Raw genomic sequence first — 25429 nt, 5'->3', positions numbered from 1 at the left:
TATCCGATGACGCATTGGCATGTCCTGTGGATACGAGCTCAGTCCACTTAGTTAGGTGTTTGGTGAGGCTGAAATTCTGCTGTATTAACAGGCTTGCTGTGCCACTGAAGCCTAACAGAAGGGCCATACTGCAGAACATAAGAAGATAAGAGACTTGACAAACAAGAGGAGGCCATTCAGTCAATGCCCACTTTGTCCTACTCAGGTCATGCTGCCCTTTCATTAAAGGACTGTGCTGGATCGAGGACATGGCCAGAACATCCATCCATTATCCAACCCGCAATATCCTAACTACAGGGTCACGGGGGTCTGCTGGAGCCAATCCCAGCCAAAAACAAACCCCGGGCAGGGCACCTGCCCACCACAATGGCCAGAACAAAGACTAAATAATAAGACCACACGCCACCTGGTAGCCTGCTATCAGCTCCAAACACCCACCTTTGTACTTTGTTATTTATTTTGGGCATATTCATTATATAATACACTAATAAATGTGTAATTTCTTCCTCTCCTGTGGTTGTAGGTTGTAAGTGCTGAACGCCAACAGCAGTCAGTCCTGACAGAGTGGTAAGAGTGTGGGATTTGAGGTCGACGTAATGAAGAGTATCAGAAGAATCAGGGTCACCCTAGGACTCTTTCTCCCGCCACCTCCACACCAAGTCTGTCTCTCTCCTCATCGTTAGTCTTCCTCCCTGTGTCACACCACCGTCCACCTGATCTTTCTCTTTTCTCTTCCTTTCAGCGTCGCTTCACCAGCCACACGTCACTCCTGTTAAGCGTACGACTCCCACAGCTGTCATAAATCAAATGAAAACGCGGTTTTAATTCCTCTCTGCATTATTTTTGTGTATTTTTTTTTTTTATTAAATTGTGTTCAGGGCTCCAGTCAGGCTTTGTAAGAATAAAATGAAGGTAAGCTAAAGTTGGAGCCGGCAGCCTGACTGAAGGGTCCTGGTTCAGAAGCCCACTTTGGCTTTAGCGGTGCTCAAATTCGATTTGATGACGGCTGGCCTGGGAACGACTCGGGGTCCTCCCAGAGGAGGTGGCCGGGGAGAGGGAGGCCTGGGCTTCTGCCCCCACGACCTGACCTCGCATAAGCGCTGGCTGGATGGATGGACGGGGCACTGAACGAGCAGTAAGAAGCGACTGTGCAGGCCTCCATAGTGTGCCCCCATAAATAACTGGACGGCAGATTGTAACGTGAGCAGCGGCCCGCTGCAGCTAATGCAGGCGACTGCGCCGTAGAGCGTGACTATGGGAGATGAAGTTTTTTTTATGTCTTTTTATGCACAGTCTGCAGCCTTTTCACATCAGCGCCAACATTAAATTGGCTTTGCCCAGAGTCATCACACAAGGGAAAGCCATGCAGAACTCGGAGGGCTGCCTACAGCATCCAGGCTTGTTCACTACGAGGAAAACTCATTAAAACTCAGCTGAAACCCCACATTTAAGGGGAAAAAATCCTGTAGTCTTAAAAATTTAAAAGACACTTTTGCATCTTCAGTATATTTACACTGAGCACGCCAGTCTGGCCACATTCGCTAGCCTTCTGGAGCCAAGCTTCTCAGCCTCTTCAGGCTTTTAAACAGTTTGTAGTTGGTTAAAAAGAATAAAACGAAAGAAGATAAGCAATTGTTATCATTAAATTGATAAACGTCCAAACGTAACAAATTCCCAACATTTACTTGTAATTTACGCTGCACATCCCGAACTCTGTGGACACCCAGACGTCCCACCCACAAGTGGTCGTTGAGCATTTCATTAATATGGAGTTGGCCGTCCCCTTTTTCTGCATTCACAGCCTGTGCTCTTCGTTAAATTTGATTTTGGGTTGTGACTGCGAGATTTGCGTCCTTTCAGCCACAAGAGCAGAAGAATGTGCTTGATGGGGACCGAGCTCAGGCCGCTCAAATTCGTCCGCACCGTTTCTGTATGGACCTTGCTTTGTCATGTTGCCTTCCCAGAACTGGAAGTTCCCAATCTCTCCAGAATGCCCTTGTCAGATTTCCCTTCATTGAGTTAGGGGTCCCAGCCCAAACTCTGACAGACGGCTCCAGGACGTTAGTCCTCCTCCACCACACTTTACAGTGGGCACTATGCCCTCGGGCACCTCCAAACCCTGATTCATCCATCTGCCAGCCAGATAGCGAAGTGTACTTCACCATTTCAGTGTGCACTGGTCCAGAGTCCAGTCATTGCCTTAATGATCTTAGCACAGGCATTGGGCTTTCCATCAGTTTATTCCCACTTTCTGGTGGGGTGTTCATTACTCATTTGTTTTGTTCTAACCTTGGAGAATGGCATTGGCAGCGTCTCTAAGACAAGGCAAAGACTTCATGTTCTTAAGGTTTAAGCAGAGCCATCTTAACGCATGGGTACACTGGGCAGTTGCCCAGGGGTCCCACGAACATAGGGGCCCCATGCTAATCTATGTATGTTGTGACTTTCTGAATGGTTGGTTGTGTAGGTTGGGGTCCCAGTGCACTGCTTTGCCCAGGGACCTATAATGCTGTTAAGATGGCTCTGAGTTTAAGTTACATTTAGTTAACCCTTGAGTTACAGTCAGTCGTTTTCCTTGGTTTAACAGCTCATTCTGTTGTGGCTTCGTATATAAGAATTTGTAATTTATTTAGTAAAAGATTCTTCTATTTTAACTAAATGTTCCATGCCCTCAGTTCACTTGACTGTGCCTGTCAATACTGCTGGGTGCCTAATCACAATTTTCCATTATGTCACTTTCAGTATGATAGTGGGCGCCTATGCCAGTGTCCCTGATGTTTAGGCTGCCAGCCCCATTCCTCATACAGCTCACCGCAGTGATGAGTGTGCAGGCTCCTCTGTCCAAGCTCTGAAATGAAATGTGCCTGGAGCCTGGCAGCACCACCCCCTGTAGTTCTGTGCCCCACTTTTCAGACAAGTTGATTTCTCCATTGCAGGATTGTGCTGGCCGCTGGTGAGATTCGCTGATGAGATTCTTTTACGTTTTTCCTGATTCTGTGAATTTGTCACGTTTTGAAATTGCTTGCGCTTCGAGACTGTTCTTTCAAGAGAGCTTTTATATTCCTAGTGTAATGGTATTTTGGTGGGTCTGGTGGGCAGACACTTGTCATGGGCAGAGTTAGCACCTATCTTATATAGGATAGGAGAAGGGCTCAGCAACAAAAGACTAATGACAAGGACACAAACAAGGCCAATCTGAATGATGCCTGTCACCAAGGGAAGTGGGCTCTGCAAATGACCTGAGCGTGCCAGGTGTACGGCTTCTGAGGACTTCAGAAAGAGAACAAAAGACCACCTGGGTGAAAGAGAGTCTTGAGATGAGAATACCCATCTTGGGACAGCTAACTAAAATGTTGGTACTGGAAAACGGTGAGTAGCAAGACAGAGGATTGTTTGCTTTTGCTTTTGGGGGTCTCAGGCTGTATTTTAGTACGTTCTGCAGCTTAATACGGGGCCACATCAAAGGCTGTTTGTTCCTGCTCAAGTGGGCCGCCAGAGCTGATTGCCCACATATTGGGGTAGCTGGCACCAGTGCCCTAGCAGAGTATATAAGGAGCTATAGAGTAGGGAATCCATTCCCAGGCGGGTTTATCCATTCCCGGGAATTCCGGAATCCTGCATGTCATTCCCGGGAATCCATGGCTCCCGGGGATGACACAGTGCACGGGCATCTCACATGTGAACGGTTTTAGAACAACTGACACTTATTTTTAATAAAACTACTGCAGTATGTTGACGCCAATAAAAGACTAACCTTATCTACAAGCAGTTCACGTATCTAGTTCAGGGGTGCCCACACTTTTTTGGCTTGCCAGCTACTTTTAAAATGACCAGGTCGAAATGATCTACCTACATTAAAAATGATTTTATATATATATATATATATATATATATATATATATATATATATATACAGGGGGTACGGAAAGTATTCAGACCCTTCAATTTTTCACTCTTTGTTATGTTGCAGCCATTTGCTCAAATCATTTCAATTAATTTTTTTCCCTCATTAATGTACACACAGCACCCCATATTGACAGGCAAAAAAAGAACTTTTGAAATTGTTGCAGATTTACTAAAAAAGAAAAACTGAAATATCACCTGGTGCTAAGTATTCAGACCCTTTGAACCCTCAGTATTTAGTAGAAGCCCCCTTTTGAGCTCATACAGCCAGGAGTCTTCTTGGGAAAGATGCAACAAGTTTTTCACACCTGGATTTGGGGATCCTCTGCCATTCCTCCTTGCAGATCCTCTCCAGTTCTGTCAGGTTGGATGGTAAACGTTGGTGGACGGCCATTTTTAGGTCTCTCCAGAGACGCTCAATTGGGTTTAAGTCAGAGCTCTGGCTGGGCCATTCAAGAACAGTCAGAGTTGTTGTGAAGCCACTCCTTCGTTATTTTAACTGTGTGCTTCAGGGTCATTGTCTTGTTGGAAGGTAAACCTTTGGCCCAGTCTGAGGTCCTTAGCATTCTGGAGAAAGTTTTTGTCCAGGATATCCCTGTACTTGGCCGCATTCATCTTTCCCTCGATTGCAACCAGTCGTCCTGTCCCTGCAGCTGCCACCGCCATGCTTCACTGTGGGGACTGTATTGGACAAGTGATGAGCAGTGCCTGGTTGTCTCCACACATACTGCTTAGAATTAAGGCCAAAAAGCTCTATCTTGGTCTCATCAGACCAGAGAATCTTATTTCTCACCTTCTCTGAGTCCTTCAGGTGTCTTTTAGCAAACTCCATGCGGGCTGTCATGTGTCTTGCCTCTCCACAGTGTGTGGAGACAACCAGGCACTGCTCATCACTTGTCTAATACAGTCCCCACAGTGAAGCATGGTGGTGGCAGCTTCATGCTGTGGGGGTGTTTTTCAGCTGCAGGGACAGGACGACTGGTTGCAATCGAGGGAAAGATGAATGCGGCCGGCCAAGTACAGGGATATCCTGGACAAAAACCTTCTCCAGAGTGCTAAGGACCTCAGACTGGGCCGAAGGTTTACCTTCCAACAAGACAATGACCCTAAGCACACAGCTAAAATAACGAAGGAGTGGCTTCACAACAACTCTGTGACTGTTCTTGAATGGCCCAGGGTTCAAGGGTCTGAATACTTAGGACCAGGTGATATTTCAGTTTTTCTTTTTTAATAAATCTGCAACAATTTCAAAAGTTCTTTTTTTGTCTGTCAATATGGGGTGCTGTGTGTACATTAATGAGGAAAAAATGAATTGAAATGATTTTAGCAAATGGCTGCAATATAACAAAGAGTGAGAAATTGAAGGGGGTCTGAATACTTTCCGTACTACTGTGTGTGTGTGTGTGTATATATATATATATATATATATATATATATATATATATATATATATATATATATATATATAATATATTGCATGGTTTTACTGTCAAATAATGCAAAGCGTATGCGACACGTGTTTCGCCCTTTACGTTGTGCCACAGCGTGTGGTTCGTTTATTTGACAGCATGTAGATCGGTGTAATTACGTTCATGGCATTCGTAGTCTGAATCACAATCTGATTGTATGGGTGCATGTGGGATGACCAGTGTGTTAGAAGGAAGGAGGTTTCAGACTGGCCGCTCTGTATGTCAGTCAAGTGGCAAATGCCATAGGGAGGATATATGATAGACTAACGTTTAAAAAAACATTTTTTTTGATGCAACGCAATCTACTTGATCAGATCCTGATACACTTGTTCTAAACAACGCCCGCGCTTGCCGTTGCTCTGAAGCCCCGCCATTTCAGCTTTTACTGATCCATCATTCTGTGATGGCAAGTTTCTTGGCACAGATAATGCGGATGCAACAGACTGACGCATTACAATCTCAAGTTGCTGTTCAAAGCTGTTGTCTGACAGACGTCAAAACGCTCCCATAACTGTTCGGGAGCCCTTGAACCCAACACCGTCGATAATGTCACCGAGTGAGCTAGTCAGTGGAGGCAATAACAACTGAGCAAGGGATGGTAAAAAGTGAAAAAAGTGCTTTTATTAAAATGAAATCCAAACAAAACAGGTGTTCAAATTAAAGTGCAGTGCTTTCATAAAGTTCAATAAATAATCCATACAAAGAACGTGGAGGTAAAATCAATAAATAGAAAAACCAATTCTTTAAAACGAGGTTAAAACAATGCTGGAAGCAATCCTTTAAAAACACAAAGTCCAGGTGTCTTTTTTACCTGGCGGTTCCCCTGCTTCTCCCATTGGGCTTTGCAACAGGAGAGTCGCCATACCTGCAGCTGACCTTCTCCTACTCAGCTGATCTGGTGGCCTTCCGATTCCTGGCTCCGGTTCAGCTCACCTAGACCAAGACTTGGGCTCCCCAGAAATCAGGACGCTCACACTGGGGCTTCTCTTCCCAATCTCCGACTCCCGCTGCCTGTCTTTGCTGCGGCGAGCCAACCTTCTCTCGGTCACTCCTGCTCCAAACAATCGCTCAGCAGGAGTGACCACTACCCTCGGACCTCAGGTGCCGGCCAAACACCTCACTTGGGCTCACGTCTCCCAGCTGCTCGTATACAGAGTGAGCCTGCGCTTGCTCGCTCTCCTTCTTTCTCTCAACCGGCTTTCTCACTCCTGCTTCCTACCTTCTTCTCTGCAACCTCCGTCTTTCTTTTTCTTTTTTTTTTTTCTTCTCCTCCCCCTCGATCCGACTCACACTTCTTTTTATATAGCGAGGGGCCATAGCAGCTGCAACACATTAGCCACGGGAACAATCACGGATGTGGGCAGTCCCTGACCTGTGCACTCGGTGAGAAACGCCGCAGAACGCCCCGCGGCTTGCTACAACCACTACGCCCCCTCACGGAGCCGCCTCGAGTGCGGTGATTATTTATTTAAAAACTGGCCCTTACTGAGAACGCTGTGGACCCGCTATACCACACAATGAAGTCTGCCCTGTCCAGGCATTCGTGAGCTGCAGAGTGCAGACTCCTCCCAGTCCACTGTACTCCGTCTTGGTGGGAGCCGGGAGACTGACGACTGCTGCTGGTCTCTTGTTGACTGAATTAATCGGCAACACACTACACCGTGCGCCAATAAGCTGTGGCACTTAATTATTTTCAACTATAACTCTGTTACTTCTTGATCGATTTTTACACTTTTACACGCTATATATGTGAGCTTGGCCATTCCCGGTTTCCCGGGAATTACAGCAGTTTCATTTCCAGGAATGTGGGAATAAAAAATGTCCGGGAATCTCGGGCTCCCGATAACCGGATTCCCTACTATAGAGGCAGAGCTACAAAAAAAAGCAGACCAGTGGCCTAATCTGATACTGAATCCGAAAAGAAAATGCAAAATCAGAACTCGCTGACGGAAAACATTGGAGCTGCGTTTTAAAATAATGGTTTAAAATCCCATCACCTGCGCTAGAAGCCATATGTGGACTGTCATCCACGATGCCACCAGCTTGAACTTGGACATGTGACAACTGCTTCAAAGTGTCAATCCTCACTTCCGTGGTCTGTGCTCTTCTGGACAAGTGGCTCCAGAAACTGAAGACCTCCACAAGATGGAAGACCGTTTGTGATGCTCTTTACCAAATTGAAGAGAACAGCAACCTGATACGAAGAACATGAGGTCAAAGTTGAACTCGAGTCGTCAAAAGAGGACTTGGACATCCAAAAAGAAGACTGAACAGATCTAAACCAATTGTATACTGTATATATAATACACAGGGGTGGGCAAAAGTAGTTTTACAATTGTTTGTATAGAAAACGACCTGCTGGTTATGAAGATTACAATCGCTGCATTAACTTTATTAATTCAGAAGAATGTCACAGTGGCACAGTGCATGCACAGCGGGGAAAATAAGTATTGAACGTGTGCCCATTTCTAGTGGGGCTGCTGACATGATGTCCATAACAACCCAAGTAATCCACACAGACAAAGAAATCAAGAAAAAATAAGTCCATAAATGAAGTTATGTGTAATAAAGTGGAATGGCACAGGGAATAAGAACACATGAAGAAAAGGAGGAGCAGAAAGGCCTGGAAAGCCAAGAAAGCAGCTGACGTCTGTCAATCCTGATGGCTCAGTCAGTGCCAGTGAACATCAGCAGCTTTAGTCCTAACTGATGGCCTTTCATTACCGAGGTGTCACACAAGAAGCATCTCATGATGGGTAAAAGCACAGAACTGTCGTCTCAAGACCTTCACAACCGTATTGTTGGCATTGGTGACAAACGTATTTCGAAACTTCTGAATGTCCCAGTGAGCACCATTGGGGCCGTAATCCGGTAATGGAAAGAACATCATGTCACCATAAACCGGCCACCACCAGGTGTTCCTTGCAAGAATTCTGACAAAAGAAGTCAAAAGAAGAATCAGAAGAGCCAAGGACCACTGGTGGAGAGCTTCACAAAGACCTGGAATTAGCAGGTCCAGTAAGTAAAGCACTCCATCGCCAATGACCATTATAAACACTCACCACTCAAGACTCCACTGCTGAAGAACAAGTACGTTGAAACTCGTTTAAAGTCTGCTGTGCATCATTTGGACAAACCAATGAAATAACTGGGAGAGTAGAGTCTGGTCAGAGGAGACCAAAACTGAACTCTTTGGCTGTCATTACAACACACCATTGTTTGGAGGAGAAATGGCGCTGGACATCATCACCCCAAAAACACCACACCAGCAGTGAAGTGTGGAGGTGGGAACATCATGGTGTGGGGCTGGCAGACTTCAAATAATTGAAAGAAGGAGAAATGTAGCGGGACATTCTTGATAAGAATCTACAGCCATCTACCAGCATGCTGAAGATTTCAGCAAGACAAGGACCCCAAACACATAGCCAAGGAAACTCTTGGTTGGTATCGGAGACAGAAAATGAAGAAGCTGCTCGAATGGCCCAGTCAATCACCTGACTTGAATCCAATTGAAAATCGATGGAAAGAAATGAAGATCAGAGTTCATAGAAAGGCCCCCGGAACCTTCAAGATGTGAAGAATGGGCCAAAATCCCACCTGAGCGATGCATGCGACTCGTTTCTCTATACAGGAGGCATCTTGAAGCTGGCTTTTCTACTGAGTATGAAATACATTTCAGTGAGCGTCTTCAATGCTTATTCCCGGTGCCATTCCACTTTATTACACATCACGTAATTTATGGACTTACTTGCTTTGATTTCTTTATGTATGGATTACTTGGGTTGTTACCGACATCTGCTGAACATTTCATGTCAGTAGCCACTTTAGAAATATATTTACTGAGAAAATGGTTGACGTGTTTAGTTCTTATTTTCCCCGCTGTATGTGTGATCTCTCAAGTGCTCCAATTGCCAGCCCCGCATTCTCACAACTGTAAACCTGCTTTTGCCCACCTCTGTGTATAAAATGTCCAGCCATCTGTGCTCAGGTGTAATGTCATCCAGTGTCCACAAGAGGGCTGCAGTGTCCGATCAGCAAAGGCAACAAGGTGTCCAAGAAGAGTGAGATGTCTGGACAGACAGATTGAAACAGACGCACTCGCCATTGCTTCACTGTGCCCGTTTTATCGAAGGGCAGCTGCAGTCTGCAGTGTGCGTGGAGCAGCTCCGTAGTGCCCCCTTGCTATGGGGGGGATTGTAAAGCAAAGACCCATAAAGATTTCATTTGTATGTTCCCAGCCTGTGCTTTGTTCCTGTTCCACGGTGGGTGTTTGGGGGCACCCAGCTGGTGGGCATTTGCTTATCACTGAGCAGCTTTGATGGCTGAAGGTGAGACGAGAGCAGCTTGAGCCAAGGCTTGTGGTGGTCTCAGTGGCCCACCTTAGTGTTACATGTGATTAGTGAAAGGTGGCGGTGCAGCTTGTGCCACCTACTGGCCAGTTTCAGCATGAGGGGGCACTGTCCTTAGTAATGGAGACAAGAAGGGCCCATCAGGTGTCCCCCAGAGCCCCACCTCAGCTTTGTAAAGGAGGATATGATGGGCTGTCCTTGTGCAGATGGAGACCCCAAGCCATGTGGGCAGATGACTCTGCCAGTAGGGTGTCCTGCGAGTTAAATGGTATGAGGGGGCAGTCGTTTCATTCTGCACTCCTTGACTTTTAGTCTTGTTTTGGGTGCTCACTACTGCCACCTTGCTGCCACTGTGGCTTCTTGCACGCTCAGCTTGAGACACGGGGACTCGGATTCATCACAAACGTGGAGGGAGAATTTCACAAACACGGTGCAAACAACTGCTTGTCTCCGAGAGCCAGAGACTCTAATTTGGGTTTCTAGATGGTGGGTGTTTAGGGACCCTCAGATCTCCACCGGGAGGTCAAGCTAAATGGCTTCTTTCACTTCCAGATTGTCCTTGGGTTCCACTCAAAGCCCAGAGCAACAGCAGCAGTGTGGTGGGCCTACCGCCCTCATGGCTTTCTTAGAATCTCCAGAAGAAAGTCGGACCCCCGTTATCGCAGCCCCACTAGCACAAAATGCCCCTTTGCCATGCTGGTGTCCTCGCAGAGCAGAGACGAGCTGACGGAGCCTCATGGACGGCTGCCTTTGAGGGCTGCAGTGTCCGATCAGCAAAGGCAACATGGTGTCCAAGAAGAGTGAGATGTCAGGGCCGGCACATCCGCTGGACAGACAGACAGATTGAAACAGACGCACTCGCCATTCCTTCACTGTGCCAAGCTCGTATAGACAGTCATGTGCTGACCTATGGCTCCTTCTGGTGGTACGTCGGTCACAAAGTGTCCAGATCATTAACATTGAAGCTCTGCGTGTCTGGGGTGGGCCTCCCATACTCGTCTAACTGCCAGTGTGGACTGGTCCATAATGATTTTTTCGGGGTGCCACACAGCACGTTTGAACTGCCGCTCACTCCCCCTCCATTGCAGCAGTTTGGAAGTGGCACGCAGCTGTGCCCGCGTGCTCATCGGTCACATGTTGGTGCTTCACGGTGTTTGTTACGTCACAGAGAAAACTCATCGATTGATTGTTGGTGCTTCACAGGGCAAAGCTTCGTGTAGGGTGGTGGGACTGAAGAAATGAGCCCTGAAAGGAGGGTACCAGCTGATCTGTTATTCACACCCACTCATCAATAAAATCTAAATTAATAAATAAATAACTTCAGCATTCAAAGCCAAGTTCAAGTGACTGAGTGGCAGAAAAGGGAAGTACTCGCCGCCCTCCTCCGAAATCCCGCCAGCTCGGGGACAAATCGGGAGTGAACAGCAGTGTGCAGCTGACCAGGAGTGACAGGGACCACCTCACCCAAAGGGTCACTTACTGGCCAGGGCAGGTGAAGGTCCTCTGGTCACACTTCACGCTGGAGCCGATGGTCTTAGAACGACCAGTGCAAACTCCTTAGGGAAAGAATTCCGAATATTTGAAAAGAAACTGAAGGCTAAAACCAAATGTTGTTTTCACTGAAATCCTCCCAATGCCAGGGCATCAAACCCTACGAACTGAACTTAATATTCAGCCATAATGCATGAATGGCGGCACGATGTGGGCAAGAGTGATGATTCAAGAGGGGTCCAGCTGCAGACCCCCGCAGCTCCGCTGGACAGCCAATGGGATTGCAGGTTTTTGTCAGCTGGCTTACTTTAGTCTGATAACTCCGCCCCCAACATTAATGCTAACTTGGTGTCATCACTGACGTAAAATACAAAGCGACATCCTCCTCAATTGAGGGGACTTCTGGGGGTCTATTGGGGGATTCACCCAAGAAGGCTCACAGGATTTCTCAGAAGGCCATCCAAAGACCTGCAGGCCCCTCCAGACTCCGCCAGGATCAGAGTTCAGGACCCCACAGTTTGAAAGAGACTGCGGGACAATGGCAAGGCAGAAAGAGGTACATCAGAACAAAGAAGCACCAGGGTGGCCTCCACGCCTTTTGGAATCATGATGGGGGGGGGGTCAAAAGTAGAACTCTGATTGACACGGGGTCCGCAATGTCTGATACCTGAGAAGTAAGAACATCAGACCTGCAGTCAAACATGCGGGTGCGAGGGAAGACTCGGCCTCATCGAAGGAGCCATGGATTGCACTCTTCTCTGGAATATTCTTCAGGTGGATGTCTGGTCCTCTGTCAGTGACCTGAAGCTGAAGTGTCCTGACTTGAACCCTTAGAGATGCTAAAACAAAAGCAAAGTGGAGTGGGCTGAAGCTCCTCAACGGTGACATGAAAGACGGACATGAGAGCTTAGTCCAGATTGCTACTGCTGATGGCCCTGCTCCTCAATCTATGAGGACTGTGACTCTTTACATGGTTGCTCCATAAATAACGAAAGTCCGTATTTAAGATCCACCGTGCGTTCACTCAGCTTCTCGTTCTCCAATGTTGGATTTTTTTTTTTGAAAGTCGGAGGCCAATCACCGTGTCAGATATGCTAAAACAAAGGAGATCAGGGAGGGGGCAAAGACTTTCTCACAGCACCGTGGATATGTCTGACCCCACGAGACCAATGACCAGGGTCCTCCCATAGCATGCCACCTGACCATGTGGCTCTCTAAAGTCTTGGGGACACCAGTGGCCACTAGAGGGCATCACTGACCCCCGAAGTGACCAAAGCAGGCTGTTTAAAGCACATGGTGGTTTGGCAGAGGAAGGTCACAGAGGGGCACAGATTGACGCTGATGTTAACAGAAGGGTTTCTTGACATCCCCCCAAAGACCAGAGATGCCTTTGTGTGGTCGACGGTGGACATTTGGGGTCCTTCTCATCAGTAGTAGATACCATTGATCTACTTCAGCCTGAGTGGGCCACGGTGTCAGGACAAGCAGTTGACAGATGTTGGGGTCTTGTGAGGTTTTGTTCAGTAGCCTTGAGCCAGAGCGCCAGAAATGGAGAAGCAAAGCACGGCTGATTGACCGCCGCTGCGTGGCACCAGCTGGGGCACCGCTGGCCGCCGTTAATCTCAGAGGAGTTTCAGGTGACGGATGTGCTCCGCATCTCCTACTCCCAGTGGCAGGCTGGCAGAATGTCACCCACCAGCCAGCTGTGACCCAAAGCCACTCACGCCATCTCTTTTTATCTTCACAGGGAATCGGAAGACACGGCCCTGCTGATTCTGAATCAAACCTATAAGCGGATGGGAGTCGTCCCTGAGCACAACCTGCACTGACCCACGATGGACACCAGGTGGCACTGATGGGTTTTCTATGAACTGCACATTTTTTAGACCTTTTTTGAGCCCTGAAGAGGAGCGCCAGTGAAGGGCAGCTGCAGTCTGCAGTGTGCGTGGAGCAGCTCCGTAGTGCCCCCTTGCTATGGGGGGGATTGTAAAGCAAAGACCCATAAAGATTTCATTTGTATGTTCCCAGCCTGTGCTTTGTTCTGTTCCACGGGGGGTGTTTGGGGGCACCCAGCTGGTGGGCATTTGCTTTGATGGCTGAAGGTGAGACAAGAGCTGCTTGAGCCAAGGCTTGTGGTGGTCTCAGTGGCCCACCTCAGTGTTACATGTGATTAGTGAAAGGTGGCTGTGCAGCCTGGGCCACCTACTGGCCAGTTTCAGCATGAGGGGGCACTGTCCTTAGTAATGGAGACAAGAAGGGCCCATCAGGTGTCCCCCAGAGCCCCACCTCAGCTTTGTAAAGGAGGATATGATGGGCTGTCCTTGTGCAGATGGAGACCCCAAGCCATGTGGGCAGATGACTCTGCCAGTAGGGTGTCCTGCGAGTTAAATGGTATGACGGGGCAGTCGTTTCATTCTGCACTCCTTGACTTTCAGTCATGTTTTGGGTGCTCACTACTGCCACCTTGCTGCCACTGTGGCTTCTCGCACGCTCAGCTTGAGACACGGGGACTCGGATTCGTCACAAACGTGGAGGGTGAATTTCACAAACACGGTGCAAACAGCTGCTTGTCTCTGAGAGCCAGAGACTCTAATTTGGGTTTCTAGATGGTGGGTGTTTAGGGACCCTCAGATCTCCACCGGGAGGTCAAGCCAAATGGCTTCTTTCACTTCCAGATTGTCCTTGGGTTCCACTCAAAGCCCAGAGCAGCAGCAGCAGTGTGGTGGGCTTACCGCCCTCATGGCTTTCTTAGAATCTCCAGAAGAAAGTCGGACCCCCGTTATCGCAGCCCCACTAGCACAAAATGCCCCTTTGCCATGCTGGTGTCCTCGCAGAGCAGAGACGAGCTGACGGCTGCCTTTGAGGCTGAGGAAGTTGAAATATGCAAATGAGCTGGAAGTTGAATGGACTCGTCTGTTAGTCCGCTGCCCCCGGTGGTCTGCCAAGGAAGACGACGACGATGAGGAGCACAGCGGAGATCAGAGAACTGACCTGTGATCTTAGCTCGTCGTGTCTGAGAGCTCCTGTGTGCTCCCCTGGTGTGGACCTCCTCTCTGGCCAAACCCGGTGGTGAGGCCCCCTTGTGGTCTTCTGCAGGTGTGCCAGACGGGGGGGTGATGTCACCCAGCTCCCCACACTACCCCTCTCTTTGATGTTTTACTGCATGTAGTGGTGGCCTCTCCACATTGGGCTGTGACCAAGTAGGTGGCAGTTGAAGTTGGCGTCATTGTGCTTTGTCACCAGCAGTAGCCTGCGGTGTTTGTGGGTCCCGTGTGCCATGCTGACTGTGTGTGTGTGCCAGTGTTCAGATGTGGCCGTGATCGTGAAAGTGACAGCATATGCCTGGTCTGACTGGAGCCCCTCGTGTTATTTGACAGGGCAGGTGGCACGCCCGTGCCATGGCGGTCTCAGAATGGCACATCTCTACTAGAGAGTGAGTGGTGATTGCTTGGAGTGAATCGAGTGCAGTGTGGCGAGGGGCTAAAGGTGAGCTTTCATCTGTCTGGACTGGCACCTTCTTTAGAGGGTTATGTCTTTGAAAGCTGAATGCCCTCTAGCAGAGGTAACCCAGCACCTGGTGTGGCGCGTCTTTTGGTGGTCAGGAAGCCCCCAGCTGTGCTTGACGTCACCGATGTTGGGGCCATTGTGGTGGTCCTCCTGGACTGCAGTGGCGCTGCATTGTTCCTTTGAAACCTTCTGCAGGGCTGTGCCCATCTACAAACAAGGGCAGGGGTATCAAAGGAGGTCTGGCACGCATTTTCTACAATGCTAAACTAGAGAAATGGTGGACCTCGAAGCCTGTCAGGGGGTCGACTTTGGTACATCGTGCCAGCAGGTCACATGATTGCACAGTACGCCGTGTCCCCAGTGCTCTAAAACTAGGAGGATTGACACTCCAAAGTGTGACGCCCACCAAGTGTACCCGTGTGCTTGCCTCAGCCCCTTGAATTAAGCAGCTTGGCATACCAGAAATCACAAGCGGGCACACTTGCTGTGTAACTCTGGCCTGCCTGGGGTCCAGACATTTGACCCATAGTATAGTGCCATGTAATGTAACATCTGGGGACCCCCATGCCACCCACCTGTCTGTCTCTATTTTCAGTTTTGATTTGGCCTCATGACCAACCCTGGCTCCAGACCAAAATGTCAAAGGGGGCTTCAGCGATATTGGGGGATTTAAAAGTCTCTGCTCACCCGACATTGGGGTCTGGGTCTGTTATACAGGAATGAGGCTGCCAGTGGGGGCACTGTGCCTTACTTGTGGTGGTCTACCATTTTGTCCGTTTGCCCCTTGATGTGCCCACAGTATTGCCCCTTACCCCTGATCCGAGCTGGCAGTTTGATAGGCAATGACTCGCATGGCCCCCCCTCCAATATTTAGCCCCCCACTTGCCACATGGACTGTCCAGCCATTTCCTGACAGCCTCCTAGAGTACAGGAGGTCTACACTGCCCCCTAGTGGCACCTCATCAGTTGCACTGACGTAACTTTCCACAGTCCTGTGATGCCCGTAGTCTGACACGTTAAATGCGGTGGCACAACAATAGCAGGGGCACATTGTCTCCTGGCTGCTCCCCCACATTTGGCCCCCCACCTGCTTTTTGGACTTTATCATGTATGTGGTCTTTTCCTGCCAGTTTCCTAGAAATGCTGCCCCCTAGTGTCACCCCCTCAGTAACGCTGAACTGGCTGTCCCTTTATAGTCTTTGTGTCTCCATTTTACCATCGTCAAGTCATTGTGCCCACGCTGTACCCACCAGGATGGTGCCTTCTGTTTGTTTTCTGTTATTTGGGTAGCTTTATTATTATTGTTGCCACCATTTTGTAATGTTGTGCCATGAAAGGTTGGTGGTCCTATGGTTTGTGCAGACAGATGTCTCACTGCCCCCCCTCCACCTGCCCCTCGCTGTTTATTGTGAGTGTGCCAAGTGTCTTCCTGTTGCTAACACGTGAGGTTTATTCTGCCCCTTAGTGTCACCTCATCAGGACAGCATTGTCACCCTAATTCGCTCACTGTTTCCATGTGCTTGGCACTGCCAGTGTGACACTTGAATAATGACACAGGAGGAGTGTCTCATCACCCCCCCCCATACTCTGTCCCCTCCAGAAGGCACAACCCCGTGGCCCTGAGGATGCCCTCATCTTTACACTTGGTGGGCATACAGTGTCTGGTGGCTTCATCTACGCCTGCCCTCACTGCCACCCAACTTGTTGGGCACAAACTTCTTCTTATCCTCCTCCCTGCCTGGCACTGCCGCCGTTATTCTTAACTCGTCGCCCTCGCTGAAAGCCGGCTAATGATTTGCAAACAATGCCTCATTTGCATATGCACATATTAATAGGCTCACGCTGCGCTCAATTACACTTCAAATAATTGAGAACTTGTGCTGCCCCCCAGAGGCCGCCCCGCACTGCTATGATCAACGGCTGACTGCGGTCTTGGGGCCCCCCGTGAGCCCACCCCCATGTGCTGGGAGACCACTTTCAAAAAAACGTGACCTGGAGGTGGGCTGGCGCGTCTGGTGAGGGCGTCACTGGGCACTCTTTGATGGTCCCATGGCCTTTGTAGGCTGTAGGTGCCAGCTTGAAGCAGCGGGTGTTCTTGGACCACCCTGATGTGCCAGCTGATGCATTGCAGTCCTGCCGAGTGGGCTGCTGTCCCCTGGCTGGCATCTTAGGGGCTTTGGTTTATACACCTACAATGGAGGGCAGGAGCCCTAACTGGCAGCATGGCACACACTTCATGACACCAAGGAATCAGGGCATACGGGATGAGGAGGACAGGAGAGGAGCTGCTGGGTGTTTTCTACAAATGACGGTGAAGCTGCGGGTTTGAATCCAGGAGGGTCCGGCGAGGGTCCGACGAGCACGAGAGACTTTCACAGTACGACGTCTGCAACTTCTGTCTGACCCACTTCATTGTATATAGCTCCTTTCCTGCCCATCCACCTCTGTTTCTGTCTGTCTTTGTAACCCTATCTGTTTATGTTATATAGCGCCTTACCGTCTCTGATATGCAGTGTGCTGGCTGTCTCTCGAAATCATAGAATGCATCGATAAAGTGATGGGTGTCTCACTTCTAGCTGCCCATTTCATGTAATATGGTGCCAACCCGCTTAGTGCTAAACAGGACTGCAGGGGTCTGCTGGTGCCAATCCCACATGCTGTAGGGTACAACGCCGTCACTGGGCAAACACATCAATCGCAGGGCCAATTTAGAAAGTACCAGTCTGCCAAACCTGCATGCCAACCCCACGGAGCGAGGACCAGGACATGAGCCCTGGTCTGCTTACTGCGAGGCACCAGTGCTGCCACTGTGCCACCCTCTCACCTTGTAGAACGACTTTCCCATTCATCCATATGCTGTAGTGCCTTTCCTGTTGATCCCAATTTATTTTGTACAGTGCCAGTCCTACCCATCTGTGTATCATACGGTGCCTTTATTATCGTGCATTGCCTGTCATCGCACTCTTCACATGTATCTATTATATCAGTCGCTCCCTTCATTTTATATAGCGCCTCTTCTCTATCTATTATATAGTGCCTTTCGTATCTGCCCATCTCACTAGACGTGGTGTAGCACCGTTCACTTTTATCTGTCTGTCTGTCTGTCTGTCTGTCTGTCCATCCTTGTAACAGTTGGATACCTGCAGTAGATAAGAAAGGCGCTATATAATGATATCAAAGGCACTCTGTAATTGGCGGATTGGTAGACAGATAGAAAGATAGGAAAGGCACTATATGAGGATGGCCGGCTGCCTAGGTGTGAAAGGCACTATATACTGGACAGACAGACAGACAGGTAGGTAAAGACCTCTGAAGGCAAATCAGAACTACTAGGCAGGTATTCAGTACCTTCAGTGCCCTTCATCTCCCTCCATTGATCTCTTACAGTGGTGTGAAAAACTATTTGCCCCCTTCCTGATTTCTTCTTCTTTTGCATGTTTGTCACACAAAATGTTTCTGATCATCAAACACATTTAACCATTAGTCAAATATAACACAAGTAAACACAAAATGCAGTTTTTAAATGATGGTTTTTATTATTTAGGGAGAAAAAAAAATCCAAACCTACATGGCCCTGTGTGAAAAAGTAATTGCCCCCTTGTTAAAAAATCACCTACCTGTGGTGTATCACACCTGAGTTCAATTTCCTGATTACTGCCACACCTGTTTCAATCAAGAAATCACTTCAATAGGAGCTGCCTGACACAGAGAAGTAGACCAAAAGCACCTCAAAAGCTAGACATCATGCCAAGATCCAAAGAAATTCAGGAACAAATGAGAACAGAAGTAATTGAGATCTATCAGTCTGGTAAAGGTTATAAAGCCATTTCTAAAGCTTTGGGACTCCAGCCAACCACAGTGAGAGCCATTATCCACAAATGGCAAAAACATGGAACAGTGGTGAACCTTCCCAGGAGTGGCCGGCCAACCAAAATTACCCCAAGAGCGCAGAGACGACTCATCTGAGAGGTCACAAAAGACCCCAGGACAACGCCTAAAGAACTGCAGGCCTCACTTGCCTCAATTAAGGTCAGTGTTAACGACTCCACCATAAGAAAGAGACTGGGCAAAAATGGCTTGCATGGCAGATTTCCAAGACGCAAACCACTGTTAAGCAAAAAGAACATTAGGGCTCGTCTCAATTTTGCTAAGAAACATCTCAATGATTGCCAAGACTTTTGGGAAAATACCTTGTGGACTGATGAGACAAAAGTTGAACTTTTGGAAGGCAAATGTCCCTTACATCTGGCGTAAAAGGAACACAGCATTTCAGAAAAAGAACATCATACCAACAGTAAAATATGGTGGTGGTAGTGTGATGGTCTGGGGTTGTTTTGCTGCTTCAGGACCTGGAAGGCTTGCTGTGATAGATGGAACCATGAATTCTACTGTCTACCAAAAATCCTGAAGGAGAATGTCCGGCCATCTGTCCGTCAACTCAAGCTGAAGCGATCTTGGTGCTGCAACAGGACAATGACCCAAAACACACCAGCAAATCCACCTCTGAATGGCTGAAGAAAACAAAATGAAGACTTTGGAGTGGCCTAGTCAAAGTCCTGACCTGAATCCAATTGAGATGCTATGACATGATCTTAAAAAGGCGGTTCATGCTAGAAAACCCTCAAATAAAGCTGAATTACAACAATTCTGCAAAGATGAGTGGGCCAAAATTCCTCCAGAGCGCTGAAAAGACTCATTGCAAGTTATCGCAAACGCTTGATTGCAGTTATTGCTGCTAAGGGTGGCCCAACCAGTTATTAGGTTCAGGGGGCAATTACTTTTTCACACATGACCATGTAGGTTTGGATTTTTTTTCTCCCTAAATAACAAAAACCATCATTTAAAAACTGCATTTTGTGTTTACTTGTGTTATATTTGACTAATGGTTAAATGTGTTTGATGATCAGAAACATTTTGTGTGACAAACATGCAAAAGAAGAAGAAATCAGGAAGGGGGCAAATAGTTTTTCACACCACTGTATATAGTGCCTTTATATCACATTCCAAAACGACGCAGGCTGCCCATCTGTACACATGACCCCCCACCCCCAACTCTAGATACTTTCCCACAAATTTTTCTTCCACTCATCATCCTTTGAGGGTCCTCACTCGCTCGCTTGGTGTGCCAGTCTCCGTGGTTATGCCTGGGCACAGTGGCTGCTGAGCCTCTCCTGGCCTGTACAAGGCAGACCCCCCCAGTCCCTCCCCCCCATCTCTGTTTCCATCCCATATTAATAGGGCGTCCAGCAACTCCGTCCTCACCTGGGAATTCTGTTTCTTCTAAAGGCAAATCAGGGACTGGTGATGCCAGGTGTGGTGGGTTTTTTGGGATTCTTGCACACATCTGGCCTGACTTTATTATTCAAAATTTCATCACCAAATAAGCACCTTCAGGTTTGACTTTTATCTCTGCAAAAACCTGGTATGAGCGGGCACAGCAGCAAAGTGAAAAGGCATCAGTTTAAATCAGAGATAATGAGCTGGCAGAGCTGCATCTCACAATAAGAGCCATCTGAATATGCCATGGGATGTGGGCACATGGTGGTGATTGAATGGTGGGATTGCCAGGGACCAACCAGAACCAGGTGCCACTGATGCCCTGGGTAACAGCAGCCTGAATGCAAATCTGTCTGAAAGTGAGCAGAATACTTAACCCCCGTTGGTGACACCATGCCAGTCCTTTAATTTGCTGGATGTGCCCGATCTTCTGGCACCTTCCCTCCTCTCAGTCCTCACCAGTAACATTCTGATGATGATGATGATGAAAGGCGCTATACAGACGACATGCATTTGTGTAGCCATTTCTAGAATTCCTGCCCGCAGTAGACGGGTGCCATCAGAGCCCACCTGACTGCAGTGCCACCTGCTGGCAGCTCTCAGAGCCCTCAGCTTCTACTCTAAAGAAAAGTCAGTTAGTTGGCAGCCGGAGGCTCAATGGCAGGTTTTATTTTATTTTAAAAACGATGAGGTGCCAGCGCTAAAGAGAGAGAGAGCAGCGCCCGCTGCAGTGGCGTTGATAAAGACTTCAGGCGCTACGCGGGTAGCCATAAATCAGGGGACTCTGTCTTCAGTGAAGATTAGTGCAGAAATGGAGAAGCAAGACGGTGCCAATGTGCCTCTACTCGCCCGCCGTCATAACTGCTGCAAGGAGAGAAGTGCCAGGGTATGACAGGAGCCGGTGCCACTAGGGAGAGCTTGGCTAGAGGACAGTGACAACAGCACCACCTAGAGGAAGACTGGGGTGCAACACTGGCATGTCACTAGAGCAGAGCACTGCCACCACTAGGGGGAACCTCCTTGGAGTGCCACCAAGGTGCAGATTGTAGGGGAACAACAGGCATGCCACTAGTGGGAGTGTCATTAAATTAGCAGATAGTCGTGCCACCTAGGGGCAGATTGAGGTGCTGCACTGGCATGCCGTTCTGTGGTGGGAGTGCCACGGCTTGAGGCTGACATGATACACTGAGGATGCCACAAGAGGGAGCCAGGGAGGGAGTGTTTGTGCCACTTGTTTAGTCAATGAAGTCACCTCAGAATTATCTGTGGGTAAAAAGGTGCCATGGTGAACCTTGTGGCAGTGCCACACCTTGGTTACAGTGGCATGGGGCCCGATGTGCATGTTTTCCGCTTTTTTGAGTCTCCTGTGCCCGGAGTTGCACTTATGCTGGCACCAGCCCTGTGCGCCCATGGACTGAAGTAAAGGGTACAGCCTGGTGAGCTGAATGCAAATGAACCTGGTAGTGGAGTTTAGAAAGCAGAGTGCCAGGCTGGAGCAGGGGAGGTGGTGCCATGGAGGGCTTCTCTTCAGTGCTGTGGTGTAGAAATGACTCGAGCTGCCAGCAGGGGGCACTTTAAAAATTCACCCCCAACTTCCATGGTGGCTGGCATCTGGAGTGTATGTGGGGTCTCATTTAAATTCCCAGCAGCTGGTGACCATGTGGTGGCCTCCATGGGCACCAGGCCCAGCCACATGAAAGGCGCTATATCACAGTCCTCGTCCCATGGACGTTGATCACAGGTGGACCTCTGAGTGATGACAGTGACAGGGAGAGGACACTGGGCTGCAGTTTGTCACTTCAGAGCCACTAAATGCTACCCAGCTGGCGGGACGACATCACATGATGATGGCCCAAATGCCTCACTGCAGTTACTAGAAAGTGACATAAACAGAAAATGACAAGTGTGGCTGTTAGGTGGTCTTTTATAGTCCTGCTGGGTGACCGTGGCACTGATGGACACCACACCTGAGAGCCCAGGTCACTTTAATTGGCAATAATTAACAAATGAAAGGGGAAAAGGGGGCAGCGGAGAAGTGGGGGACCTCCAATGGGACACATCGCAGTAAATGCAGCTGAGTCTCTGTGGGGTCCGGTGAGCCCCCCGGTGCCCAGCATTTAGAAGTGACCCGAGCGCCATGTGTGTGATGTGAGCTGTAAGGGAGACACTAGGGGGCAGCAGACCATGATATTGCTCTTCTGCTGGGTGAGGCTCTGGGGGGCACTGACTTTGGGGGGGGTCACACCTGGGGTTACTCAAGCTCTACCAACGAGACTCTGGATGGACAAGTGAAGGAACAGCAAGAGGGGACAACCACGAGTCCACATCACCCTCACCCACCCAGAAGGGGGCACTGTGACGACCATACTGGTGCCCAAATGTGTGGCCGCCGCTCACTGAGCTCCCTTTAATTAACTGCAAACGAGGGGCAGCGTGCCCACTGGGTGATGAGCCCCTTCTATATTATATGAAGATCGCCACCACCGCTTGCTGCACCATCCCAGGAGTCCATGTGCCCACTTGGGTGACACCTCAGGTCTTTGTTGACCTAAATTAAGCAGACATCCTTATCTGTCACCTCTTTACAGACAGACCTGCAGATTTGGGTGGAAAAGACACGAAGTTTAATGTGAGTAAAGTTATATAGCGCCCCCCCCCCACCTAACCCCTGTCCTGAGTCTCAGTAGTCGTGGTGAAGTGCCCCCCAGGTGCCACTCATGCAGACCCCCGGCACTGCACAGTGTCCCCTAGGCCTCAGCCAACTGAACAACCACGTCACAGTGTACTGCCACCTGCTGCCCCCCAGTGTCACCACTGGAGTAACTTGTGGCTGATTGTGGTTGGGGATGGCAGTTGTGACAAGTTGTGAGGGGCTCCACCTGTAAGTCACATCAGTGAAAAAATGCCATCGTCATCGCCATCTCCAGTTGGCATGGATTATGTGGCACCATCAGCCAGCTGGGCAGGGACCTCCACCACTGACCCTAATCTTACAGTCCCTTCTGGCTCTGTGTGTATGTAGCGCCTTTCACACCCCAGCTGCTGCCCTGTCTCTTCTATGAACAGACTGAATACAATACTGTATAGCGCCTTTCATCCACTTATTGCAGTTGTCTCCCCATCTCTAATGAACAGCCCTAATATAGCGCCTTTCATGTCTCCTACTAAACACCCTAATATAGCGCCTTTCACGTTCTCTACTAAACACCCTAATATAGCGCCTTTCATGTCTCCTACTAAACACCCTAATATAGCGCCTTTCACGTTCTCTACTAAACACCCTAATATAGTGCCTTTCATGTCTCCTACTGAACACCCTAATATAGCGCCTTTCACGTTCTCTACTAAACACCCTAATATAGCGCCTTTCACGCACCTCCTACTGAACATTCCTAATAAAGCGCCTTTTGGCCCCTCCCACTGCCGCTGTCTCCCGTCACTCTCCTCTGCACAGCCCTGCTATAGTGACCCACCCCCCCCCGCCCAATCCCTCGGTGTCCCCGCCCCTCCCTCTCCAAGGTCGTCGCTCCCGCGGTGACAGCCGCTTTGTTCGTCCCGCTCAGCCCGTGAGCAGCCCGTCAGCAGAGCGCCGGCAGACACAAAGGCACCGGGAGGGCGGCCCGCCTTGAGTCGCTCGACGTGAATGAGCTGCTCGGCTGCTCGGCTCCCCTCAACAATGAAGCGCCTTTCATCTCCTGGCCGCGCTAAAACGGGAGCTGACGTATTGGGGGCTCATTATAGCGCCTTAGTGACGGAGAAGAGAAAACCTAAAGGGAGAGACGAGGCAGCCGCTGGCATCTTCAGGGTCTCTCCTAACCCAGAGAGACCCCTGCTTTGGTTGGCACCCACTTGCTGGTCTCGTGGGGTCTCCGTGTAAGCAGCTGGGACTGCTGAGGACTCCTGTGACTTATATAGCGCCTTTAACTAGGGGGCCATCACCCGAGTTTGTGATCTGACTATCTCGCAGTGTAGACCTTGTGTCCACTAGGGGGCAGCACAGAGCAGATGTGGAGCGACTGATCTGTAGAAGGCCTGTGTGCTGCCACCTTGTGGAGTGACTATGACTAGTGACCGCTGTCCCTCAGATTGGTGGCTCCCTCACTTCAATTTGAAATGGAAGAGGTGAGGGTGGCCATTTGGACGAGGGGCCTGTCACATGCTTTGCCTCGTGCCAGGTCTAGTCCATGTGTGTCCCCTTCCTTACAGAGAGATGAAGAGGACCTGAAACCAGTGGGCTCACCATCTTGCATAACCTTCCCAGACCTCCAGTCCTCTTGTCCCCAATTTGTCCCTTTACTCCTCCCAGTTCTCCCCCAGATGTCTCAGTCCAGATGCCTGTAATGATGATGCCCGTTACTTCCCTCCATTTCTTCTCCACATAGTAGACTGTCATTGATGTCTGCATTGACCTCCCATGGTGGCCTGACTTGACCTTTGTGTCCCCAGGTGACCTCAATTTGAAGGTGCCATCTCTGGAGTCCACACTCAGCTAACAGATCATGGAGTCACCTGCCAGCACCCAGTGCCCTCAGCCTTACCAGCTACTCAGGGTCCCATTAGTGACCCCCTCAAGAAGAGATGCACCAGTCCATTGATATCCCCAGTGGCCCCAGTGACATCCCTAGGAGGAGTGGTTGGACAGCATTAGCCAGTATATAGCGCCTTGCCCGTCTATTTATCAGTCATACAGCACCTTTTCATTCTGTCTGTTAATTATATAGTGCCTTTCACATCGCTATCTCTTTGCTCTTCTCTCCTTTTGTCCATCTGTCCCCGTGGTCTGTGACTTCTCAGTGCATTAGAAATGACGATACCCTCCACAGCTCAGTGCCCCCCAGGCTGTCAGAGGTGGGAAGGCGAAGGTAGAAGGGGCTGTGTAGACAGGTGTGTAGTTGGGTGGGTAGGTAGACACAGAGGTATGAAAGGCACTATATAGGCGGGGTGGTGGCTCTGAGGCTGGGGATCTGCACTGGAAGGTTGCCGGTTCGAATCCCGTCAATGCCAACAGGGACTCTGCTCAGTTGGGCCCTTGAGCTGCAATTGCTGAGTGCTTGAGTGGTGAGAAAAGTGCTGCATGAATTCTGATAGACAGCTAGGGATGTAAAAGGCGCTATAGTGCTGTCACCTCTTTGTCCCGATGCTAAGCTCTTCATCGAGCTTCCAGCTGAGGGCTCTGTCGTGTTTCCATTTCGATGACAGTTGAAGCTCCTTGTCATGTCCTTCGCTGTCCATGGTGCTGTCACTGCCTGCCACCGTGTCCCCAAGTCACCAGAGTCCCGTCAATGCCCGCTGTCAAACTAGACTGGGCACCTTCAGTCAGCCGAGAGGGTGGTCCATCCTCACCAGACATCCAAGGGAGTCGCTAATCGACTTGAAGGCCCTTCTTTGATTGTCACACAGCTGGGTGTCCCGGGACCCCTCTATACAGCCACT

The 25429-nt window shown here is 49.3% G+C and overlaps 1 protein-coding gene across 2 annotated transcripts in view; it reads left to right on the top strand.

Annotated features, from left to right (window-relative positions):
* Positions 1–13236, top strand: part of LOC120522889 (SEC23 interacting protein) — a 114758-nt gene extending 101522 nt beyond the window's left edge. For both annotated transcript variants that reach the window (XM_039743661.1, XM_039743654.1), the window contains exon 18: positions 12960–13236. In XM_039743661.1, the coding sequence (XP_039599595.1) occupies positions 12960–13041 (82 nt within the window). In that variant the 3' untranslated portion in view covers positions 13042–13236. The remainder of the gene's footprint in view (positions 1–12959) is intronic.
* Positions 13237–25429: the final 12193 nt, after the last annotated feature.

The sequence above is a fragment of the Polypterus senegalus genome, chromosome 1 (assembly GCF_016835505.1).
Source record: "Polypterus senegalus isolate Bchr_013 chromosome 1, ASM1683550v1, whole genome shotgun sequence".
Lineage (NCBI taxonomy): Eukaryota > Metazoa > Chordata > Cladistia > Polypteriformes > Polypteridae > Polypterus > Polypterus senegalus.
Note: the sequence above shows the minus strand (reverse complement) of the source record. Positions and strands in the feature narration are given on the sequence as shown.